Consider the following 23992-nt stretch of genomic DNA (forward strand, 5'->3'; position numbering starts at 1 on the left):
TTCTCCTTTTTCCCTTCTCCTCTCACCCACTCCCAACTTCCAATTCAGGGTGGTCCCCTGTGTTTCTCGAAACTTGATTATGCAGTAGCTTGGTTTATCAGAGAATCCATGACAATATACATATTCTTGTCTGCCCTCTGGGATCCCACTATAAGGTGGCGGACAGGACGTTACAGACTGCGTTGTGGTGGCACAGCTGAAGAAATCATTGATGTATGAACACTCAATCCAGACTCTAAATTAAGAAAAGTATTATGTATGATGTTTGTACAAAGACTTTTAAATTGTTCTATCTTCCTTAGTTTTTACTTGTGTGTCCTTGTATTGAATTAATTTATTTGCCTGGCACTTGCAGTTGAAATAAAAAAAAAACTTGCAGAAAATGAAAAAAATGAGGCCAAAAAGCATGTTTTTCTATCCCCCCCCCCCCCCCCCCATGCAAAGAGATAGGTTAGAATTTTTTAAAAAAATATATTTTAACCTAACTGTTACTTTTAAAAGATGCAAGAATACTGTTCCTTTAAACATTTAGGTTTGAGGTATTGTGTTTGGCAATTCAACAGTACTGCTTACGAAAGACATGAAAATATCTGTTGGATAATTGTTATTCCAATGCAAACAACATGAAAAGATCCTTCAAAAGAGAGGGTTAACAGACAAACAATTTTTGGCCTCATAGCAATGACCAAAAGTAGTTTTATTATCTGCAACCTTCTGGAACAACATTAGTATTAATCACTGCATGTGTATAGCATATAGTTCTATTTTTTGGTTGCCATTTGAACAGCTAAGTAGCTTTTTTAAAAAAGGATCAAAGCTGCTAAGTGGATGTTACTTCATGTGTTTCAAGACCAAATGAAATTGCACATCCTCGTACAAAAGCAAATTACTGCGGATGCTGGAAAACCGAAATAGAAAAAGAAAATTCTGGAAAATCTCAGGTGGCATGTGTGGAGAGTGACAGTTAACCATTTCAGGTTGATGGCTTTTCACTTGAAGTCTGATAGAAAGGTCCTCAACTAAAACTTTACATCAGTAACTCTACACAAGCTGTCTAACCTGCTTGAGAGTTTTCAGGATTTTCTCCTTATTATTATTGGTCATCCTCAGGTTATAACTTTCAGTATTTTGGAAATAAGGGTGTGAAGTTCAACAGCTTGTAAATATTAATATGTCCTTTAGCATTACTGAATAATGTTTGATAGGTAGGAGGACATGTATGAGGCTATAATTACGACCGCAGCGACTAATTCAGAAACTGCCAAACTGGATCTGTTGATGGTTCACGTTTCAATATTACTATCTTGATCTGGTCTTCATTAATTAAAGCTAGTTTGGTATCCATGTGGAAATGCAATAATTTTGCAGAAACTTGATGCATGCAGTTGAATTTCTACTTTGCCTAGGCTTCTTCTTAATGTTTGTATTCAAAGTGCTGGACTTAGTGAGCTCATTAGTCACAATTTACAACTGATTGCAGTGGTGAACTAGATCTGTTAAAACGGGGTTGAAAGTGGTATTTGTATGCCTGAGTTTTTGGATTGGACTGAGAGAATTTTGTGCCCTGAACTTATGTAGCATTTGTATTTTTTTTTAATTTGTGGCCATATAGAAATGGCATCTATGTTTCATAGACTGTCACTTGTGAAATGTTTGCATTCTGAACAAATCTAGCACCTAGATTTAAACATGTTCTTTTTTTTAAAAAAAGAAATGTTGGTTTTCAGAAATCGCTGCTGGACAGTCAAATCCATAGTGTGAGCAATAATGAAATTATTTGAAGTTGCATGATGGCAAATGATGCACTTTAAGCTCAGATAATCTGGTTCATCTTGTGACCAGTCAAATCTTGGCTTATAATATTGCCCTTAATGCATTTTTTTGTAAGTTGTTCTAAATTCATTGATTGCGTCACAAGTTTGTTGGCCATTCACGGAATATTGGGATTGAAATTGGAAAGTTTTGGAAAATATGTCATTCATTTACACTACTGATTGAGCCACTTCCCTCATTTATTTTGACACTTTACCCTTATGATGACATTTAATTGGTGTGAGGGGTTATTTTGTATAACTTTTGCACCGCTCAGGCATAACGCTTTGGTTGCATAATCTCACCTCTCCCATCATAGGCATGAATCAGGTGAATCCTGAGGAAGTCCTGTGTTTTCAAACACTGTCTAGTTGTGATCCACTAATTTTAAGCTTTCGTCGTTTGAGCTTTGCTGTATACCATTGTCAATGTTACTTGTAATTTTTTACAACTCATTTTTGTTTTATTTATGAATTTTCTTTCGTCTGACCAGTGCTGAAATGAGAATTCTACTTGCAGCCTGATGCAATGCTGGTTTTTTTCCATGATATTTCAGCTGTGAAGTTTTTTAAAAAACACTAGAAGTGGTTGAAATTGAATCATTTCCACAAAATTACCAAGCAGTGTGTGGAACAGCTGAAAATGAAGTGGCACCAAAGCATGATCTCATGATTTTCATATCTTTATTGAGCCATTTACATGCTCAAAGCACACAGACATGTCAGTGCTAATTGTAGTGTACAGATTTATTCAGGGATCCATTTGCCTGTTGCAGAATTCCACTGATGTATCTTTAGTTGTCAAAACAACCCTGTACTAAACAGATCTCAGTGATTGTGCCTCTTTGTGGGCTTTGGTGTTAAAAATGAGCCTTAATGTTGATTGTATGTCTTGGGATGTATATGTGATGACTACAGTCATATGAAATGTATCAGCTTTGTACTTCTTGGTTTAAATCTGAGACTGCTAAGTGACACTGACCTTGCCATACATATAGGCAGGCACTGAAATGCAAACTTGCTTTATTTAATTATCAACTTTGTATTGTGTTCCAGACTCTGCCACTAAATGCTTAAACCGTGAAATTTTGCTTCAGAAGACTATATATTCAGAGATGTCAATTGTACATTCAACTTTTTACTGAATAAAACAGATTTGAATGTAGTTGTAACGTGAATAGTTTTTGTATTAGTTATTTGTCACTTATCTTTATGAAGTGGTATAAGAATATAAAGTATGGCATTAATGTTTTAATTGTTATTAAAAAAAAAATCAAGTGGTGACAAAGTGTTTTGTGCCTTTTTGTTGGGTTGACATCATAAAAATCTTAAATGTCTTGGTAAATATTTGTGAGAGGACAATTATCCAGAGACGTGGACGAATGCTGTAGGGATATTTGTTCAAATCATATCACAACAGCTGAGGAATTTCATTCAGTTTAGTTAAGTAAATCAAGAAAATTTTTTAAATTTTCAGTATTGGTAACCATGAAATTACTGGGTTGTCTTAACTCGTCTGGTACACTAATGACCTTGGAGAAGAAAATACGCTGACCTTGTCTGCTGTGCTTTACCTGGAGCAATGTATTATACCCTTCCAGCCCTCTGAAATCACGGAGTTGCCTCTAGGCTAGCCAGTATGGATCAGATTAGTGCTATTCAATCTCTATCTTGGCTGTGATGGATTTGGACCCACTGCTTTGCCATACCCATGGTGGAGGTTATGGTACCATAGTCAGATCTACCTTCAGGCAGAGCACTTGAAGAAAAGCATTTTTTTTTTTCAAATTGTATTTATTCAGCAGAATGTTGTCCAGTTATCCCTATTTACATTACAGCCAATGATGTAATTTTTGAAACGTAGTCACTTGTATCTATGGGTCCCACAAACAAGGGCATTAATGACCAGGATGTCCCAAAATGATTTGCAGCCAGTTAAGGGCTTTTGCGATGTTGTCACTGTAGTAACCTATGAAATATGACAGGCTATTTGCACACAGCAAGCTCCTGCAAATAACACCACAATCTAGATAGTGGCAAGGACATCAGGGAAACCACCCTTGTTGTTCTCTGAAAAAATGTCGTAGGATCTTTCACATCTATTGCGCAAGAGGATAGTGAGGGCCTCAGTTTGACATCTTGTTCAAAAGACTAGACAGAACAAAATCGATGTTAAACTTCAGGTTTTAACTAAAATGGAGGCACTTCAAACTGGTAAGAGAGCAAGTTATTTTTGTAGATAAAGTTACAGTATAGTACAGCACACAAGCTGCAAGTCAAGGGAGTATTTCTGGTTTCTGTAGCCTAGCTTAACTATATGTTGTGTGTAGACCTGCCACCTAGAAGACTGATCAGCTCCAGCTAAATGTTGCAATGTTCAAGCAAGTATTGAGGTAAACTAGGCAGATGAGTAATGTTCTATTTGTGCAAATTCAATCTCTAATAAAATGGAAAGGTCCGTTTAAAAAAAAACAAGAGCTCTAAAGCCATAGAAGTGAAAGTTAAAGTTGGCAGGCAAAGCAGATATCAGCTAGGATGGCTATTGGATAAACTAAAAGTTTCTATCATGTTCACACTGCATACAATAACTTAATTGCGTTTATACGTAGAACCTTTTTGAGGTATCCCAAGACATTTCTTCCGACAGTCCAAAGATGTGCAGATTAGGTGCATTGGCCATGTTAAATTGTCTATAGTGTCCAAAGATGTGTAGTTTATGTGGCTTAGCCATGGAAAATGCATGGTTATGCATAGGGTAGGGTAGGGTGGATGGGTATGAATAGAATGTTGGTGGACTTGATGGGCTGAATGGCCTGCTCCCACACTAGGGATTCTATGGTTCTACATTCGTGGGAGTGAATGTCAGACTAAGTTTAACAGGTACATAAAAGAATGAAATTGGCGGTGGTAATTTGGTCCTTTAAATCTATCTGCTATTCAATAAGGTTGTGGATGATCACTTCAAATCTGCATTCTTGCACTTTTTCTTCCTCCCCCCTGCCGTTCCTTGCTTCACAGTACTCAAAAATATATTAATCACAGGTCTTGGATATTTCCCAATGCCTAACAATCCACAGCTCAATGAGATAGAAAATACTAAAGATTCACACCTCGGTAAAGAAATGCCTTTCTCAGTTCTGAATGAACAGTCCTTTGTTCTGAGATAGCAGCCTTCAATTCTAAAACGTCTACCGTGGAGAACATCCTTGATAAATCTATGCCTCAAAGGCTTTAATACTCTGAAAGTTTGTTTTTAAATTAAACTCCTAAACTCCACAGAATATAGGCCCAGTCACTTGATCTCTCTTCAGGACAATCTATGCATGCCAGCAGCCAATTAATACTGGACACAGTAGCTCCTCACCTAAACCTTGCATGGATGTTTTAAGTTTAACATCTATGAAAACAGCTAAACTGTTGGTTGTCATTCCAGGGTGGTGGGTAGAGGCCCCTTGAGACAGCTGGTCTCTGAAATCAGCCCCGAGTAGAGAGGACACCTATATCCCATAAAATATCTACTTCCAAATGGGTACCTAAGGTTGAAATCATCCTCAAAATATTTCAGTTTGAAGACGTTTTGTCAGAAATAAAAGATGGCCAGAACATGTGCAAAATTGATTACAGAAGAATAACAGAGGAAAGAGGAGAATGGAAACCATGGCAAAGAGAAGGCTCCATTGGCCTGGGACTGTACCAGGAGGACGTGAAGGATGCAGACCAGATTGTGCAATTTCACTATTGAAATCCTACAGTCTTGTAATTTACAAAGGCCCCTTGGGATTGTTTTCAAGTTGTTTGAGAGAGATTTTCTTTAGATAGAAAGTTTACCTTACTATTTAGCCCAAATTATAATGCATAAAATAGCAACCTAATGGCTATCCTATAACTACACAAAACGTTGCCTGCAGCCACTGCTGAAATAGACTGAGTAGCCACGGACAGGATGATTCCACCCACCATTTTCCTTTTCATTCTCATTAATTGTTCATATCAGAATGAGACCTATAACATATAACATATATTTCATGTCCTGTTTGCTCTGTAATTAAGAAGAGCTAAATGCACAAATTGTCTGCATTCTTTTCTTTTGAACTCTATGCAACATCATGTTTAATTTTATTTCCCCATGCATTGGTACGACATGGTCAGACAAAAGGGGTAACATGTTCCTAGGTTCTTGGTCAATCACCCTGGGACAGCCTTCCCACTGCGTTCAGAGAATCCCTACAGTGTGGAAGCAGGCCATTCAATCCATTGAGTCTACACCAACCCTCCCAACCAATTCCCCCCCCTCCCCCTATAACCTATGGCTAATCCACTTGGGCTGCACATCCCTGGACACTATGGGCAATTTAACATAGGCAATCCACCTAACTTGCACATCTTTGGACTGTGGCAGAAAACTGGAGTACCCAGAGGAAACCCACACAGACACAGGGAGAATGTACAAACTCCACACAGATAGCCATCCAAGGGTGGAATCGAACCCAGGTCCCTGGTGCTGTGAGGGAGCAGTGCTGACCACTGAGCCACCACACCATATTGGTCTTTCCAAAATTGAGAAATTTCAAGCGTAAGTTACATCCAACGTCAATTAAGTTTCCCTTGCATTTGATGCTGGAGATATTGATCTGAACACCACCTCTATCTTAATATTAACCATGCTTCCAGATTACATTAATAAACCTGATGACTTTCTGTCCAATCACAGCTTCTTTAAGAAAGCTCTTCCAATTAATCTTTAGGTGCAAGAACACAAATATTCCCCTTTAAAAAGCATCTAGATATCAAAAAATAATAATTTACTGAGAAACTAACGAATGGCTCTGTGTTAATTTTTAAAATTAACTTTCAATGACTTAAAATCTTGGGTGATGCATGATACACGCTGATAAAAATGCCTGTTTTTTGTGATTATACCCATTTTCAACTGTATTAAAAAATTGTAATAGGCTAACAACCCTCAATACAGAAAGGTTTTCTTTTAATGCAAACGGAAAGATGGCTAACAATTTAATTCTATAATGCGGTCCAAATGCATTGGTTAATGGAAAATTTTGTATTTGTGAATATGCAAATCACTTCGAAAGGACGTTTAATCATCATTTCAGAAAATCTGTGGTTAGCCAAACCTTAAGCATAATTGCACTAAGTGTTTGAAGAACTCAGTAATATCTGTGTAGATAGAGAATCGCAGTTAATGTTTCAGGTTCATGACATTTTCTCAGAATGGGAAGTTAGAGATGTAAAAACAGAGCTAGTGCTTCTATTGGTATCTAAGGCAAAGAGTAAGATAGTGTTTGCCCTCTAGAGGTTGAGAATAGCGATTTAAGAGTAGATAATAAAGACATGATGTAATTAATATTTTGCTTCTGTCTTCACTATAGCATATACAAAAATGTCACAGACCTGTAAGTCTAGAAAGCAGGAATTTGAGGAAATTATAATCACTAGGGAAGCGGTTTTGAGTAAATTGATGGAACTGCAGGTTGGTGAGTCTCTGGGTCCTGATGTAATTCATCCTAGAGTCTTAAAAGTGGTTGCTAATGAGATAGTAGGTGCATGATGTTAATTTTCCAAAATGTGTTAACATCTGGAAAGGTTCTATTAACTGAAAATAACACATATAACCATTCTGTTCAAGAAAGGTGGAAGGCAGAAAATAGGAAATTATAGGTTAATTGTCTTGATGTCTATCATGGGCAAGTTGTTAGGATCAATTTTAAAGAGCTTATACCGGGCACTTTACAAAGCACTTTAAAAACTTAATGAGTAGTCAGCATGTTTTTTTTTAAATCAAAGAAAAGCCTTGGTTAACAAACTTATTGGAAATTTTTGAAGGAGTAACATGCATTGAGGATAAAGGACAGCCCTTTGATGTACTGTAATTGGATTTACAGAATGTGTCTGACAAGATTCCACATAAAAGGTTATCTGTTTTGGGATCTGAACTTTTTTATACTTTTATGTAAATTTTCACCAGTAGAGCTTTATGGTAGTTAACCAGTGATTACAAAATACGAACATTATCTTGTGGGATTTTAAAATAGTTAATGTTTCCAATGAAAGAAACAGTTCTTCAATCTGTCTCCCTCATCTTGAGTTAATTAAAACTCAAGGGTTTTGGTTAAAAGAATCTAGTTACATAGACCAAAGGCACTTTCAAACTATCTAAAAAAAAGTGCAGCATAGGGATGGCAGCCAAATCTCTGTCCTGCCACAGTCTAAAGATGTGTGGGTTAAGTGGATTAGCCATGGTAAATTGCCCAGTGTCCAGGGATGTGTAGGTTAGCCATGGGAAATGCAGAGTTACAGAAATGGTAGTCTGGGTGGGATGCTCTTTGGAGAATCGGTTTGGACTTGTTGGGCTGAATGGCCAATTTCCGCACTAGGGATTCTATAAAAAAAACCTTTTTTTACAGATTTAGTGAGAAAATTGGACCGCAGAGAAACTCAGGACTTTATTAGTTCAATGATTGCTACAGAGATGCTGTAGATGTAGGTATAGTCATGGTCATTGTCATAGAGTCATACAGCACGGAAACAGACCCTTCGGCCCAACCAGTCCATGCTGACCATGTTCCCAAACTAAACAAGTTCCACCTGCCTGCTCCTGGCCCATATCCCTCTAACCCTTTCCCATTCATGTACTTATCCAACTGTCTTTTAAATGCTGTAACCTGCATCTACCACTTCCTCTGGCAGTTCATTCCACACACAAACCACCCTCTGTGTAAAAAAAATGCCTCTCATGTCTTTTTTAAATCTTTCTCCTCTCACCATAAAAATATGTCCTCTGGTTTTGAACTCCCCCACTTTGGGAAAGACCTTTGCAATTCATCTTATCTATACCACTCACGATTTTACAAAGCTCTCAAAGGTCACCCCTCAACCTCCTACACTCCAGTGAAAAAAGTCCCAGCCTATTTTTATAAAGCAAACCCTCCATTAGAGAAAAAGAACTAGTTCTAAAGGCTCCATGTGCTTGGGGAACTTCATGAACCCATCCACCAGTCCAGATAGATTATTGTGGGATGATACATGAGGCTTGGGGGATGGGAGCTCACAAGCAGGAAGAGGTGATATTGGAAAGTGATGTATTTTGCACAGTAACCTGCACTTAGTGCAGGAAGAAATAGAGTTAACGTTTCGGGTCCAGTGACCCTTCCTCAGTACAGGACTCGAAACGTTAACTCTGTTTTTTTCCTTCACAGATGCTGCCAGACCTGCTGAGCTTTTCCAGCAACTTTGTTTTTGTTCCTGATTTACAGCATCCGCAGTTCTTTAGGTTCTTAACCTGCACTTAGTGCCTGCAGTAAAGTATTTCAGAAGACCTTTTGGAATAAATTTTGTACTGCGCCACATGATGATAAAATAATAGGACAGGAGATTCAAAATGTGGTCAAAGAGAAAGGGACTTAAAGGTGGGGATAATGTCATGAGGTGGAGAGGCAGAGGGAGGAAATTCTAGATCCTGAGGCCTCAATGGTTGAAGATAATTGCTAGTGGTAGAGGCATTAAAATCAGGCATCTGGAAGACAATAGATTCGGAAGGCTGCAGGGATCTCAAAGGTTTGTTGGTCTTGAAAGTGTTACAGAGACGTTATTGTTGTTAAGCATATAAGTTGAAGATTATCAAAAACAATTTCTACCAGGACTAACGTTGCCACCAAATATTGTTATGTAACATTTCCAGGAACTGAAAGAAAAAGAGATGCATTTAAGTTAATTAAAATAATAAATATTTAGAATTAAGCATGTAAGAGCTAGGAAGCTATGCTGCAACTGTTTGAAAAAAATAGGGCAGTCGCATAATGTGGATGATTATGGTCACCACAATACAGCAAGGATGTGATCACATTAGAAACAGTGCAGAGGAGATGTATGAGAACAGTGCAAGAACTGGCTAATTAAAGAAATAAAGTAAGGTTGGATCGTTAGGGATGTTTCCTATGCAACAAGGTAGATTTAATTGAGATGCATAAAACTATGAGGTGTCCAAATAGAGTAGTTGGAAAGACATAATTAGCAGAGAGGACATATATGGGATGTTGATTGAGAGCAATTGATGAAAGAATTCGAAAGAAATAGAATTAAGGACAATCATTTTCACACAGTGTGTGGCTGGTGTCTGGAATTCACTATTTGAAAGTGTGCTAAGGGCAGAACCATTATCGCAATAACAAATACACAAGGATACGCACTTCAAATTCTGTAACCTACAGAGATATGGACAATAAGCAGGAAAGACGGATTAGACTGAATGGTTCTTTTCTTGGTTGCACTTACACAATCCTCCCACAATTGGTTTCCTTCTTTGATCTAAAGTTCTATAAGTTCACATGGCGCTTTTCATAACCTTAGGATAATCTAAAGCCAACAAGATACTTTAAAAGAACATTCACTTTTGTAGCAAACATAGTAGCTAATTTATATACATAAATGTCCCATTATGACTTCAACAAGCAGGTACTTTTTTTTGAGGGACATACTCCCTGTTATTGTAAATACTCCCCTGTTTCATTGTGCCAGAGGAAGAAAATAGCACTTTTCCAGAAGTTTGTGATTCCCTCAGAGTGGAACCTGGAATCATAGAATCCCTACAGTGTGGAAACAGGCCCTTTGGCCCAACAAGTCCACACTGAACCTCAGAGAATCCCACCCAGACCCATCCCCCTATAACCCACCTAATCTACACCTCCCTGAACACTACGGGCAATTTAGCATGGCCAATCTACCTAACCTGCACACCTTTGGACTGTGGGAGGAAACCCATACAGACACAGGGAGAACGTGCAAACTCCACACAGACAGTTGCCTGAAGCTGGAATCAAACCCAGGTCCCTGGTGCTGTGAGGCAGCACTGCTAACCACTGAGCCACCATGCCACCCAATATCAGCCTAGTTTTAGTATTTGGAGTGGGGCTTCAACCTGCAAGCTTCTGACTCAGTGGAATTAAGCTATAAGTCATATGGTCCTGATCCTGGTCCTGTGAGACAGAAAAGGATATATTTCTGCATCAAATACATAAAAATATTGCTGTTAATCAGAACATCCAATCCAAGTTTTTTTTATACTGGCTCTGGATATTTCTAAGTGCATTTTCATGATGTGGTGGAGCATTTGCTCTTTTATAACGCCAGTTAATACTATTTCTTGCACGTAGTTAAGAAAAGACATCCAGTTGCATTCAAGGGTGTTGCATTGTAGCATGCAATTAAACATCATTGCACATGCATCTGATAGGCAACACAAGCCTCACTGATAATCTTGAAACACAATTAAATCAAATGTTACGACTAAAACAAAATCATATTGTCATATCACAACAAACATCTTCACATGTTTCAGAAGAATGTTTCTGTGTTTTTTTCACCGGTCCAGCTAATAAAGCACATGAGTCATACTGAAGTGTGGTAAGAAATGAGTTCAATAAAGGCACAATGTTTGCAAGGACCCCAGTCAGTAGTAATATAAGTAGCGAGCAACCAATTAAACTGACCGCTATAAATGTACTAAAATTATGGTCAACTTCAAAAACATTGCAGAGTTCTAATATAAAACACAAAAGTATTCAGTTCAAAGTTTTCTACGTGGGCACAGCTTCAAAGAACCTATAACATTTAATGAAAATCCAGTCATGAAATTCTGCTTTACATTTTATTGTTTCTAAAGACATATGGACTGATAGGCATATGGCATTGGTGTCACATTTTTTTTGAAATAACCCCTTAATGGTAATGGCTGAGAAACAATAAAAACCAAGCATAGAAAATGTAATTGGGTGAAAGGGGAAGACCAAAGCCTTACGGCAGTGAAAAGGAGCAAAAGAAAATCTGTGTGGGCAATTGGAATTTTCTTTCCAACCAAAAATGCACAATTTCCAACATCATTCAACTTCCCAGGAAAGTTAACCAACCTTGGCAATAAAAAATAAATAAGAGGCTAACATAGAAAGTTAGATAGCAAAGAGAAAGTTCACCATGAAAATTTCTCACTCAATCCAGAAAATAATCTGAATAATGTTTCAATAGACCCTTCAACACCATAAATAAAATATGAATCATGAATGAAGCTGCCAATACAATATTTTTTAACCTGTATCAAATTTGCCATGCTGTATGACATGTGTGTATTCATGCCTGCTAGTGTATCACTTACAAACTTTAGAAAGACAAATGTACCAATTCTTAGTTTCTCAGGTAGACCACTGGACCAAATTTCCACACCTCAACTGAAAAGATCCTCCACTATGGTTGACAAGACTCCATGCCCTGTGCTATACCCCTCATGACAGAATAGAAACAAGATCCTCCTCGTCATTACCTTCCACCTCACCAGTCCCTCATATTCTCTGCTTTTATCGTCTTCCATGTAAGTTCCAACATTATTTTCTTATAGTCCTGCCACATCCAGTCCTGAATGGTGGTGGACAATTAAAAAAAATTCACTGGAAGAGCAGGCTCCACAAATATCCACTTCCTTAATGATGGAGGAACCCAACACATCAGTGCAAAAGATAAAGCTGAAGCATTTGCAGCAATCTTCAGTCAGAAGTGCCGAGTGGGTGATCCATCTCGGCCTCATCCAGTGATCCCAGCATCATAGATGCAAGTCTCACAGATGCAAGATGCATGAAATGGTTGTAGGCATTGGATACTGCAAAGGCTCTGGGCCCTGACAACATTCCAGCAATAGTAGTAAAGACTTGTGCTCCAGAACTTGCCACTCCTCTAGCCAAGCTTTTCCAGTACAGTTACAACACTGGCATCTACCTGACAACATGGAAAATTGCCCAGTTATATCATGTATTCAAGGAGCATCCAACTCAGTCAATTACCGCCCTATCAGTCTACTGTCAATCATCAGTAAAGTAATGGAAGACGTCACCAATAGTGTTATCAAGCAGCTCCTGCTCAGTAATAACCTGCTCAGTGATATGTAATGTAACTAGTGCATGAATGGTCCATTCATCTTAGAGCAGTGAGAGAGTTACGGAGTAGAAACACATGGCTATAAAGTTTGCATCATGTAGCATAGTAATAGACAACCCAGCTACACAAAGGAAGATGCAGTAATTACACCAATGGTTGATATTTAACTGTTAAGAATGAAATCGTTGCATTTCTATATCACCTTTTGCAACCTCAGGGATCTCCAAGATAATTTTATAGCCAATGAAGTTCTTTTAAAGTGCGATTACTATTGGAAACCAATTTGCATTCAGCAAGGTCTCACAAACAGCAATATGATACTGACCGGGCAATCTGTTTCCAGTGATGTTGATTGGGGTATAAATGTTAGCAAAGCCATCGGCAATAGTTTCCCTGTTCTGTTTCAGAATAATTTTGGGGATCTCTTATATCTATTTGAAGATGAGACAGATCCTCAACATAACATTTCATTCAGCACTTCTAATGCCATAGTTCACCCTCAGTACTGCCCTGGGGCTATCAGCCTAGATGGGGTGCCCAAGTCCATGGAGTGAGCCTTGAGTTTAAATTTGGCTTGAGTCCTGAAGTGTGGCTGAGTGGCAAGAGTACTACTCACTGTTTCAAAGCTGATGTTATAAATTAATTATCATTCTGATCATCATTTTGATGTCAACCACAATTTAGCAACTTCTATTTTACAATATTTTGACACTGTACTGACCTACGAGTTACAGTAAACTCACAATGTATGCTGTTACAAATTGTCTAAGAGCTTTGTCACTTTGCTTAGTTCCTCGTGGAAAAGAAATTACATTCTTAATGATAACGTGTTGCACTCATGTTTAAGTGTGAAACAAGAGAAATGTACTTTGCAGTAGAAATGGCTTTACATCTTGTAATTTGCTTGAGTCTGCATTTCATTGGAAATGTACCTGTTGTTCTCACCAAAACCATTATTTCCCTTAAGTTGAACATACCTAGTAAAATTACTACTGTCCCAGGTACATGTAAAACCATCAGAGTTCATGTGGGCTTTGCTAACATATAGTGATGACGATTCCTGGGTTTTGCTAACATATATAGTGATGACGAATCCTCTTATGATCTTGACCTGTGATGTGGAAAAATTGGTACAATCTACCCAAACTATGTTCCCACTACTTCCTACCCCTACCCCCACTAAACTTTGAAACTTTCTCAGAAATCAGATAGATCTACTAATAATATCTTAGTCCAAATGATCACATTGCAAAGATCAGCAAACATTAACTGTTGGCAGAACATCAAGGAAGAAAACGCTAAAGATCCAAAGTGGTTAGTGAACATAGTTGGAAATCCTCTGCCACTTACTTCCCCGAGGCAATGATCAGCAACTAGATTAATGTAATCCACATGCCACAGGGAGAGATTCGAATCTGAATCCAATGTTTTTAAGTTTTGCCCAAACTACTTCACAGAATCACAGAATAGAAAGTGGCCATGCGGCCCATCTTGCTTGTGCCATCTCTTCAAAAGACCTATCCTATTTGTCCCACTCTCCTCTCCTTTCCCCCATAGCCCTGTACACTTTTCCTTTAATCCTTTTCCCTTTTGGAAGTTACCATTGAATCTTCCACCCACCTTGAATTTCAGATCATAACCACTTTCTACATACAATCTTTATCTCACTTCTAGTTCTTTCAGTTTCAATTAGTTCAAAGTCATGTCCTTTGGTTGCTGACCCTTCTGCTACTGGAAACAGTTCCTCTTTATTTACCTAATGAACACCTTTCATGAGCACCTCTATTAAATGTCCTGTTTATCTTCTCAATTCTTAAGCCTGTTTCACCAGTCTCAACATGTGGCTGAAGACGAACTATTTGAGTTGTTTCAAACATTTGGAATTAAAATAAATCTAGAAGTCTTCATAATCTCTAAAACCTCAAGAGTATTTTTTTCTGGTCTGAAGGTGATTCATGTGGAACTGGTACTGAAAGCCTAGAATGTTGGTGTGTTCAGGTGAAATAGGAAATTTAACATAATCCAATGTGATGAGTAACTCAGCCCCTGACAACTCAAAGCCTGTCCACGATCTACAAGGCATAAGTCAGGAGTGTGATGGAATACTCCCCACTTGCCTGAACGAGTGCAGCCCCAACAACACTGAAGAAGCTTGACACCATCCAGGACAAAGCAATTGCTTGATTGGCGCTGCATCCACAAACATCCACTTCCTCCACCACCGACACTCAGTAGCAGCAGTGTGTACCATCTACAAGATGCACTGCAGAAATTCACCAAAGATTCTCAGACAGCACCTTCCAAACCCATGACCACTTCCACCTAGAATTTTAAGGGCATCAGACAGATGGGAATGCCACCACCTACAAGTATTTTTTCTTTATTCATTCACGGGATGAGGGCATCGCTAGACAGCATTTATTGCCCATCGCTAATTGCCCAGAGGGTAGTTAAGAATAAACCATATTGCTGGTGGGTCTGGAGTCACATGTAGGCCAGACCACGTAAGGATGGCAGTTTCTTTCCATAAAGGATATTAGTGAACTAGCTGGGTTTTTCCAACAATTGACAATAGATTCACGGTTATTATTAGACTGTTAATTCCAGATATTTATTGAAATAAAATTCCACCATCTGTTATGGCAGGATTCAAACCCAGGTCCCCAGAACATTATCTGGGTCTCTAGATTAACAGTCCAGCAATAATACCACTACACCATTGCCTAGTTCCCCTCCAAGTCACTCACCATCCTGACTTGGAAATACATCACCATTCCTTCACTGTCGCTGGGTCAAAATCCTGGAATTCCCTCCCTAACGGCATGGTAGGTCAACCCACAGCAGGTGGACTGCAGTGGTTCAAGAAGGCAGCTCACCACCACCTTCTCAAGGCCAACTAGGGACAGGCAATAAATGCTGGCCAGCCAGCAACGCCCACATCCCACAAATGAATAGATTAAAAAAAACCTGGAATAAAAAACAGTAACAGTAATGATTACCATGAAACTACTCAATTCTCATATAAACCTATCTGCTACACAAATGTCCATTAGGGAAATAAATCTGCCATCCTTATGCTAGTACATGTATGATTTCAAATCCATGGCATTGAGTAACTCTTAGCTGTTTCTGAGATGGCCAACCAAGACATTCAGTTATACAAGGATGGGCAACGAATTCTGTCCTTGCCAGCAACACTCAGATCACATGACTTAACTTTTTTCTTAAATGCCTTCAAAATATCCCTGAAAGACTTGGAACAAATGCAACATATTGTTCAGGATTAGCACTATCCTTCTCACCTTTTCCTGTTGCTTACTGCAAGCCACAGCTAAGATAGATTGTTAACCAGCTGGGAAAGCAGTAACAAAAACAATGTTGCTGGAAAAGCTCAGCAGGTCTGGCAGCATCTGTGACGGAGAAAACAGAGTTAACATTTCAGGTCCGGTGACCCTTCCTCAGAACTGATGGTGGCTGGGAAAACGTCCGTTTATATGCAGAAAATAGGGAGGTGGATGGGGTAGGGAGTAAACGATAGGATAGAGCCCAAAGAGAGAGAAAGACAGTTGGACAGACAAAGGAATTGCTAACAATCAGGCTGGGAGGGTGAATAGTTGTTAATGGGGACTGTTAGTGACTAACAACAGGGGGTGTGTAATGGCAGGATACGTGGTAACAAAGCCTGGTATGTGTGGTGCGGGGCTGGGACATGGGAGAGTTTAGGCCCTAAAATTATTGAACTCAATATTGAGTCCGGAGGGCTGTAGGGTCCCCAAGCAGAAAATGAGGTGTTGTTCCTCCAGTTTGCGTTGGGTTTCACTGGAACACTGTAGCAAGCCAGAGACAGAGATGTTGGCCAGGGAGCAAGGTGGTGCATTGAAGTGGCAGGCAACAGGTAGATCAGGGTCTTTTTTGCGAGCAGAACATAGACGTTCTGCAAAGCGGTCGCCAAGTCTACGCTTCGTTTCCCCAATGTAGAGGAGACCACATTGTGAACAGCAAATGCAGTAGACTAGATTCTTGGAAGTGCAGGTGAATGTTGCTTCACCTGGAAGATATGTTTGGGCCCTTGGATACTGGGGAGGGAGGAGGTAAATGGGCAGGCGTTGCACATTCGCTGGTTACAGGGGAAGATGCCGTAGGGCTGTGGGGAGGTGTTGGGGTGAAGGAAGTGTGGACCAGGGTTTCCCGGAGGGAACGGTCCCTGCGGAAGGTGGACAACGGAGGGGAGGGGAATATGCGTCTGGTGGTGGCATCTTGCTGGAGGTGGTGGAAAAACAGTAGCCTGGTTGAATTACTATCACAATTACTGGTACTCTAGAATTGTTCCACATGAAATCTAATTGAATTCAGTGAGGGAACATAGTCCTGTACAGTTTCAATTCCTAATGGAAAGATGTGACTTACATTTATACAAAGCTTTCACCTTCTCAGATAAAAACTGAAAGAGCTCCGGAAGCTGTAAATCAGGAACAAAAACAGAAGTTGCTGGAAAAGCTCAGCAGGTTCTGAGGAAGGGTCAGCGGATCCAAAACGCTAGCTCTGATTTTTTTCTTCACAGATGCTACCAGACCTGCTGAGTTTTTCCACCAACTTCTGTTTTTGTTTCACACTCTCAGGTTGTTCCCTTGTTCTTTATGACCAATGGAAGTAGTCATTGTAAATTAATGTACAAACACAAGAGATAATCGGTGCACAGCAAGCGCCCCACAATAACAATATGATAATAAGATAGCAAGAACTGCAGATGCTGGAATCAGTGACAACAAAGTGTGGAGCTGGAGGAACACAGCAGGCCAGGCAGCATCAGAGGAACAGGAAAGCTGACGTTTTGGGTCGGGGCCCCTACTGTGTTCCTCCAGCTCCACACTGTGTTAATAATGTGATAATGTCTAGATAATGTCCTCATGCTAAATGGGCCAGACTTCACACAGATCTAGCAACTCAAGACGGGGCATCATGAAGTGCTGTGGGCCATCATGAGGTGCTGTACTCCAGCACAATCTGTAACCTCATGGCCCGGCATATCCCCCACTCAACCATTACCATCAAGCCACGGGATCAACCCTGGTTCAATGAAGAGTGAAGGAGGGCATGCCAGGAGCAGCACCAGGCATACCTGAAGATGAAGCCACCACACAGGACTACTTGCACGCTAGACAGTGAAAGCAGCAAATGATAGACAGAGCTAAGCAATCCCACAACTAACGGATCAGATCTAAGCTCTGCAGTCCTGCCATATCCAGTCGTGAACGGTGGTGGACAATTAAACAACTCACTGGAGGAGGAGGCTCTACAAATATCCCCATCCTCAATGATGGAAGAGCTCAGCAAATCACTGCAAAAGATAAGGCTGAAGCATTCGCAGCAAACTTCAGCCATAAGTGCTGAGTGGATGTTCCATCTCGGCCTCCTCTAGTGGTCCCCAGCATTACAGATACCAGTCTTCAGCCAATTCGATTCACTCCACATGATATCAAGAAACGGTTTGAGACACTGAATACTGCAAAGGCTATGGGCCCTGGCAACATTCCAGCAATAGGACTGAAAAATTGTGCTCCAGAACTTGTTGCTCCCCTAGCTAAGCTGTTCCAGTACAGTTACAACACTGGTATCTACCCAACAATGTGGAAAATTGGCCAGGTATGTCCTGTACACAAAAAGCAGGACAAATCCAACCTGGCCAATTACTGCCCCATCAGTCAACTCTCGATCATCAGTAAAGTGATGGAAGGTGTCATCAACAGTGCTATCAAGCAGCACCTGCTCAGAAATAACCTGCTCAGTGACGCCCAGTTTGGGTTCCACCAGGACCACTCAGCTCCTGACCTCATTACAGCCTTGTTTCAAACATGGACAAAAGAGCAGAATTCCAGAGATGGGGTGAAAGTGACAGCCCTTGACATCAAGGCTGCATTTGACTGAGTGTGGCATCAAGGAGCCCTAGCAAAACTGGAATCAATGGACATCAGCGGGCAAACTCTCTGGTGGTTGGAGTCATATCTGACACATAGGAAGATGGCTGTGGTTGTTGGAGGTCAATCATATCAGCTCCAGGACACCTCTGCAGGAGTTCCTCAGGGTAGTGTCCTAGGCCCAGCAATCTTCATCTGCTTCATCAATGACCTTCCGTCCATCATAAGGTCAGAAGTGGGGATGTTTGTCGATGATTACACAATGTTCAGCACCATTTGTGACTCCTCAGATACTGAAGCAGTCCATGGTCACATGCAACAAGATCTGGACAATATCCAGACTTGGGCGGACAAGTGGCAAGTGACATTCACACCGCACAAATGCCAGGCTATGACCATCATCAATAAGATACAATCTAACCACCGTCCCTTGACAGTCAATGGTGTTGCCATCACTGAATCCCCCACTATCAACATCCTGGGGGTTATCATTGACCAGAAACTCAACTGGTCTCACCAGATTAACACAGTGGGCACAAGAGCAGGTCAGAAGCTAGGAATACTGCAGCGAGTAACTCACCTCCTGACCCCTAAAAGCCTGACCACCATCTACAAGGCACAAGTTAGGAGTGTGATGGAATACTTCCCACTTGCTTGGATGCTCCAACAACACTCAAGAAGCTTGACGCCATCCACGATAAAGCAACCAGCTTGATTGGCACTACATCCACAAACATTCACTCTCTCCACCACTGACACTCAGTAGCAGCAGTGTGTACCATCTACAAGATGCACTGCAGAAATCCACCAAAGATTCTCAGACAGCACCTTCTAAACCCATGACCACTTCCATCTAGAAGTTTAAGGGCATCAGACAAATAGGAACGCCACCACCTCCAAGTTTTTTTTCTTTATTCATTCACAGGATGAGGGCTCTGCTAGGCAGCATTTATTGCCCATCCCTAATTGCCCAGAGGGCAGTTAAGAATCAACCATAATGCTGTGGGTCTGGAGTCACATATAGACCAGATCAGGTAAGTATGGCAGTTTCTTTCCCTAAAGGACATTAGTGAACCGGATGGGTTTTTCCGACAATTGGCAATGGATTCACGGTCATCATTAGACTATTAATTCCAGATATTTATTGAATTCAAATTCCACCATCTACCATGGTGGGATTCAAACCCAGGTCCCCAGAACATTATCTGGGTCTCTGGATTAACAGTCCATTGCCCAGTTCCCCTCCATGTCACTCACCATCCTGACTTGGAAATATATCACCATTACTTCACTGTCGCTGGGTTAAAATTCTAGAATTCCCTCCCTAATAGCATTGTGGATCAACCCACAGCAGGTGTACTGCAGCGGTTAAAGAAGGCAGCTCACCACCACCTTGTCAAGGCCAACTACTGACAGGCAAAAAATGCTGGCCAGCCAGGAACGCCCACGTCCCACAAATGAATAGAGAAAAAAAAGTGGTGTTGTTTGTGGAATAAGTATTGGCTAGGCAAAACTCCAACTTCGTTGCTGAAATATGGATATGGGATATGTTATGTCAACATGAGCGGGCAGATACATTCTCAGTCTTATATCTGAAGACAATATCTGCAATGGAGCAAAACTCTCTCCTGTGATCTCACATACAACATCTGTTCAGAAACTATTTCGGAAAGGAGGAACAAATGTTCGTGCCATGAGGACTATTCCTTGTTAGAAATCAATAGCAGCTAGACTTGGAGAGTAGCAGGGACGCAGGAAAGAGGAGGCCAATTTTGTGCTGTTTTTTGTTAGCCAACGTTGACTGAACCCTCAAATCATTGAGCCACTTTGAAGACCTGTTGATTGTAAGAGGTAAGTGAAAACTATTTATGGCTTTACATAGTGATGGCTTTTCCCATCATTGTTAATGCTTGGCCTGTTCTTCAACTTCCTCATTTGAAATCTTCCACTGAGTAAACCTTACATGGGAATGGGTACATAGCTTTTATAGATTCATTTATCTTCCAAACATTTTATAAGGGCACCCATAACAAACCTTGATCTGTGTCATTATTTAACAGTCTGCCCTTGCAGAGTGTTGGCCTAAAGTTTAACTCTTATGATATATTCAGAATACTGAATGAACGATAAAAACAACATAGAAGGTACAACACAGAATCAGGCCATTTAGCCTAATAGTTCATGTCGTCCATTGAATCTTCTGCCAAACCTCTGCATCTAACATTATCAACATACACTTTGATTCCTTTTACCTTCTTGGATATATCTAGCTTCTCTTTGAATGTATCAACACAATTCATCCCAAAAATTCTATGAAGCAGTAAGTTTCACATTTGCAATGTTCTCTGAGATGAAATTTCTCCTGGATTCCCTACTGGATTTATTAGTGTCAACCTTATATTTTTGACTCTTAGTTTTAGATTTCAACAACAAGTGAAAATATCTTCCCTGAAATTCAGGAATTGAGGGAGAACAGGTGTTCTGGACGCTGAAAGGGCGTCCTCTTGGTCCTATCAGTTTGACTACTCTATCGCACTCTGGGCTTGCCTCCCATGTTCTGCCCACTCAAACTTGTGTTCATCCAAATCTCTGCTACCTGTTCTTACCTTATGCTATATGCTGCCCAGTTGTCACCTATGATCACAGACCTACATTTGTTCCTTTACAGGTGGAGTAGCATTTCACCTGTATCTCCCCAAGCCTTGTGTATTGTATTTGCTGCACTCAACGTGGCCTACTCTACATTTGAGAAACCAAACGCAGACTGGGTGACCACTTTGCAGAACACCTCCAGTCCGTGCTCAAGCACGGCCTCTGTAGCCGGTTATTTTAACACAGCATCCTCCTCGCGTGCCCAATGCAATGCTCCGGCGAATCACGGTGAAAACTGGAGGAGAAACATCTCATCTTCAAACTAGGCACTTTATAACCTTCTGCGCTCAATATTGAGTTCCACGCCTTCAAATTATGAACCTATTCCTTTCCTTTCTTGTAGTTTTGCTTGTTACATTCTCTGTCACCATGTTCTCTCTCCCCTTCCCCCACCCCAGTGGGACTGTCTCTGGCAGTTAGACACACCATTGTTCTGCCATTCTCACATTCTGATCTCGTAATCTGAATTATCAATGTCCTTTCTCCCCAAGCACTCCAAACCTACTCACCCCACCCCAACTAAAGCATAAATGCTGCCCCCTTCCAACTATAGCATAAATGCTGCCCCTCCCAACTATAGCATAAATGCTGCCCCCTCCACATTTCACTTCAGCTCTGATGAAGAGTTGTCTAGACTCAAAACATTTGCTTACTTTTTCTCTATGAATGCTGCCTGACCCATTGTGATCTCCAGCATTTTTTGTTTTCAGTACAGGTTCCAGCACCTGCAGTAATTTTCTCCTACATTTGTTCTTCACCTGGCAGAACCTCAATTTGAAAGCGCTCTTCCTTGTTTTTAGATTTCTTCACAGCCTCTGTCTTCACTATTTAAGTAACCTCTTCTAGCCCTAGAATGCTCCAAATATTCTGTACTCATCAAAGTCAACTTCCTTGTGTATCCCCGATTTTCAGCACTCCACCATTAGCACCGAGGCCTTCAACTGCCTGGGGCCTGAGCTCTGTAACTCTGTTTCTAAACCATTCCACCTCTTTCCTCTGCTTTAAGGTGCTCCTTAAAAAGCTGAATCTATGACTAAGCTTTGAACCTCCTGTCCTAGTAGCTCCTATGTGGCTCAGTTGCTGTGCTTTGGTAAAGACACCATATACTTGTAGGTTGTTGTGATTACACATTATAGATGAGTTGTACATTTAGTCTAGTGAGACAATTCCAGAAATTGGAAAGAATCACTCTGATTTACTACTGAAAATTTTACACTGTACAGCAAAAGATCTGAAATACAGGTTCAACTAAGCCATAAATTTAATAAGTACTCAAAAAGGATGCAGGAACCATTGAGACTGGATTAACAATATTAAAAGAATCATCAAAATCACAATATAAAAGGATTCCTAAAAAAACTCAAGGACGGTATAAAGATGCACTATTTTGCAGCTGAATTTACCTACAAAGTAGATATTGTCCCAACCATGGTGACAGAGGATTAGACTGAGTCACAAGGGTTTAACATTAATGAGGAGGAGGAAGTGGATAAGCTGTCAGTGCTTAAAGTTGATAAGGTGAGAATGGAAATAGCAGAGACACTGGCAATAAACTTTCAATCTTCCCTGATTCGGGGTGGTGCGGAGAACAGGAGAATTGCAAACACTATGCCCTTGTTTCAAAAAGGATTATAAAGATTGGCCCAGCAACTACAGACCAGTCAGTTTAACTTCAGTGCTGGGCAAACCTCTAGAAACAATTATTCGGGATAACATTTATAATCATATGGAAAAATGTGTGTTAATGCGGCGTGAATTCATTAAGGGAAAATAGTGCCAATGAGCGTGACACTGCTGCTGTGGTGCACATGGACTTCCAAAAAGTAGTCAATGTAGTGCCACACAACAGACCTATGAGGAATGGTATATATCGTCAAATAAAAGGGACTGTGGCAACATTGATACAAAGCTGTCTGAGGGATCAGAAGTAGAAAGCGATGGTTAATGGTCTTTTTTTGCACCAGAGGAAGGTTTGTAGTGGTAGACTCCAGGATCTGGCATCGAAACACTTGTTTTCCCTGATATAGCACGGGGGCAATTTCAGTGTTCGCAGACAACACAAAACTTGGGTGAGTTGAAAATGATGGGCAAGACAGTGTAGAACTTCCAAAGGACACAGCCAAAACAAGATTGAACTGGATAAATTGCTCCCCTCCTGTTCTGAAGGAAGGCACTTGACTTGATACATTAACTTTGTTTCTCTTCCCACTGATGCTGTCAGACCTGCTGAGCATTTCCAACATTTTCTGTTTTCATTACTGATTTTACTAATGCTTAACAATAGTTTTCTCTCAGTATTTCTGCTAGACCACCTGAGTGTTTTCCAAAATCTTCTGTTTTTATTTCAGAATCCAGTATCCACGATACTTTTGTAAAAGCAATCATCCAAAATTTTCCATAGTTTTCTGCAAACTTTGGCTGTGTTTACATCAACAACATTTCCCAGCCATGCAACTTTAAATGTCAGTATCAAGAAAACAGTGTTAATATTAACATCATCACTTCTAAATTCCATTCCAAGTTGAATACCATCTTCTTTTGGACATATATCATGAATTGTTCACTAGTACTTGCCAAAATCCTGGAATTTTCGAAGTAACACCATCATATGGCTACATCACCACAAAGACTACATTGATTTCAAGAATAAAAATTATCACCCTATCACCAGCTCAGAAA

General features: G+C 40.3%; 1 protein-coding gene across 2 annotated transcripts in view; it reads left to right on the forward strand.

Moving 5' to 3' along the window:
* Positions 1–3094, forward strand: part of ugcg (UDP-glucose ceramide glucosyltransferase) — a 34545-nt gene extending 31451 nt beyond the window's left edge. Inside the window, exon 9 of one of the 2 annotated variants that reach the window (XM_020510639.2) lies at positions 49–3094. In XM_020510639.2, the coding sequence (XP_020366228.1) occupies positions 49–219 (171 nt within the window). In that variant the 3' untranslated portion in view covers positions 220–3094. The remainder of the gene's footprint in view (positions 1–48) is intronic. The other variant, XM_020510640.2, reaches the window with a different exon arrangement.
* Positions 3095–23992: the final 20898 nt, after the last annotated feature.

The sequence above is a fragment of the Rhincodon typus genome, chromosome 3 (assembly GCF_021869965.1).
Source record: "Rhincodon typus isolate 14 chromosome 3, sRhiTyp1.1, whole genome shotgun sequence".
NCBI classification, from domain to species: Eukaryota; Metazoa; Chordata; class Chondrichthyes; order Orectolobiformes; family Rhincodontidae; genus Rhincodon; species Rhincodon typus.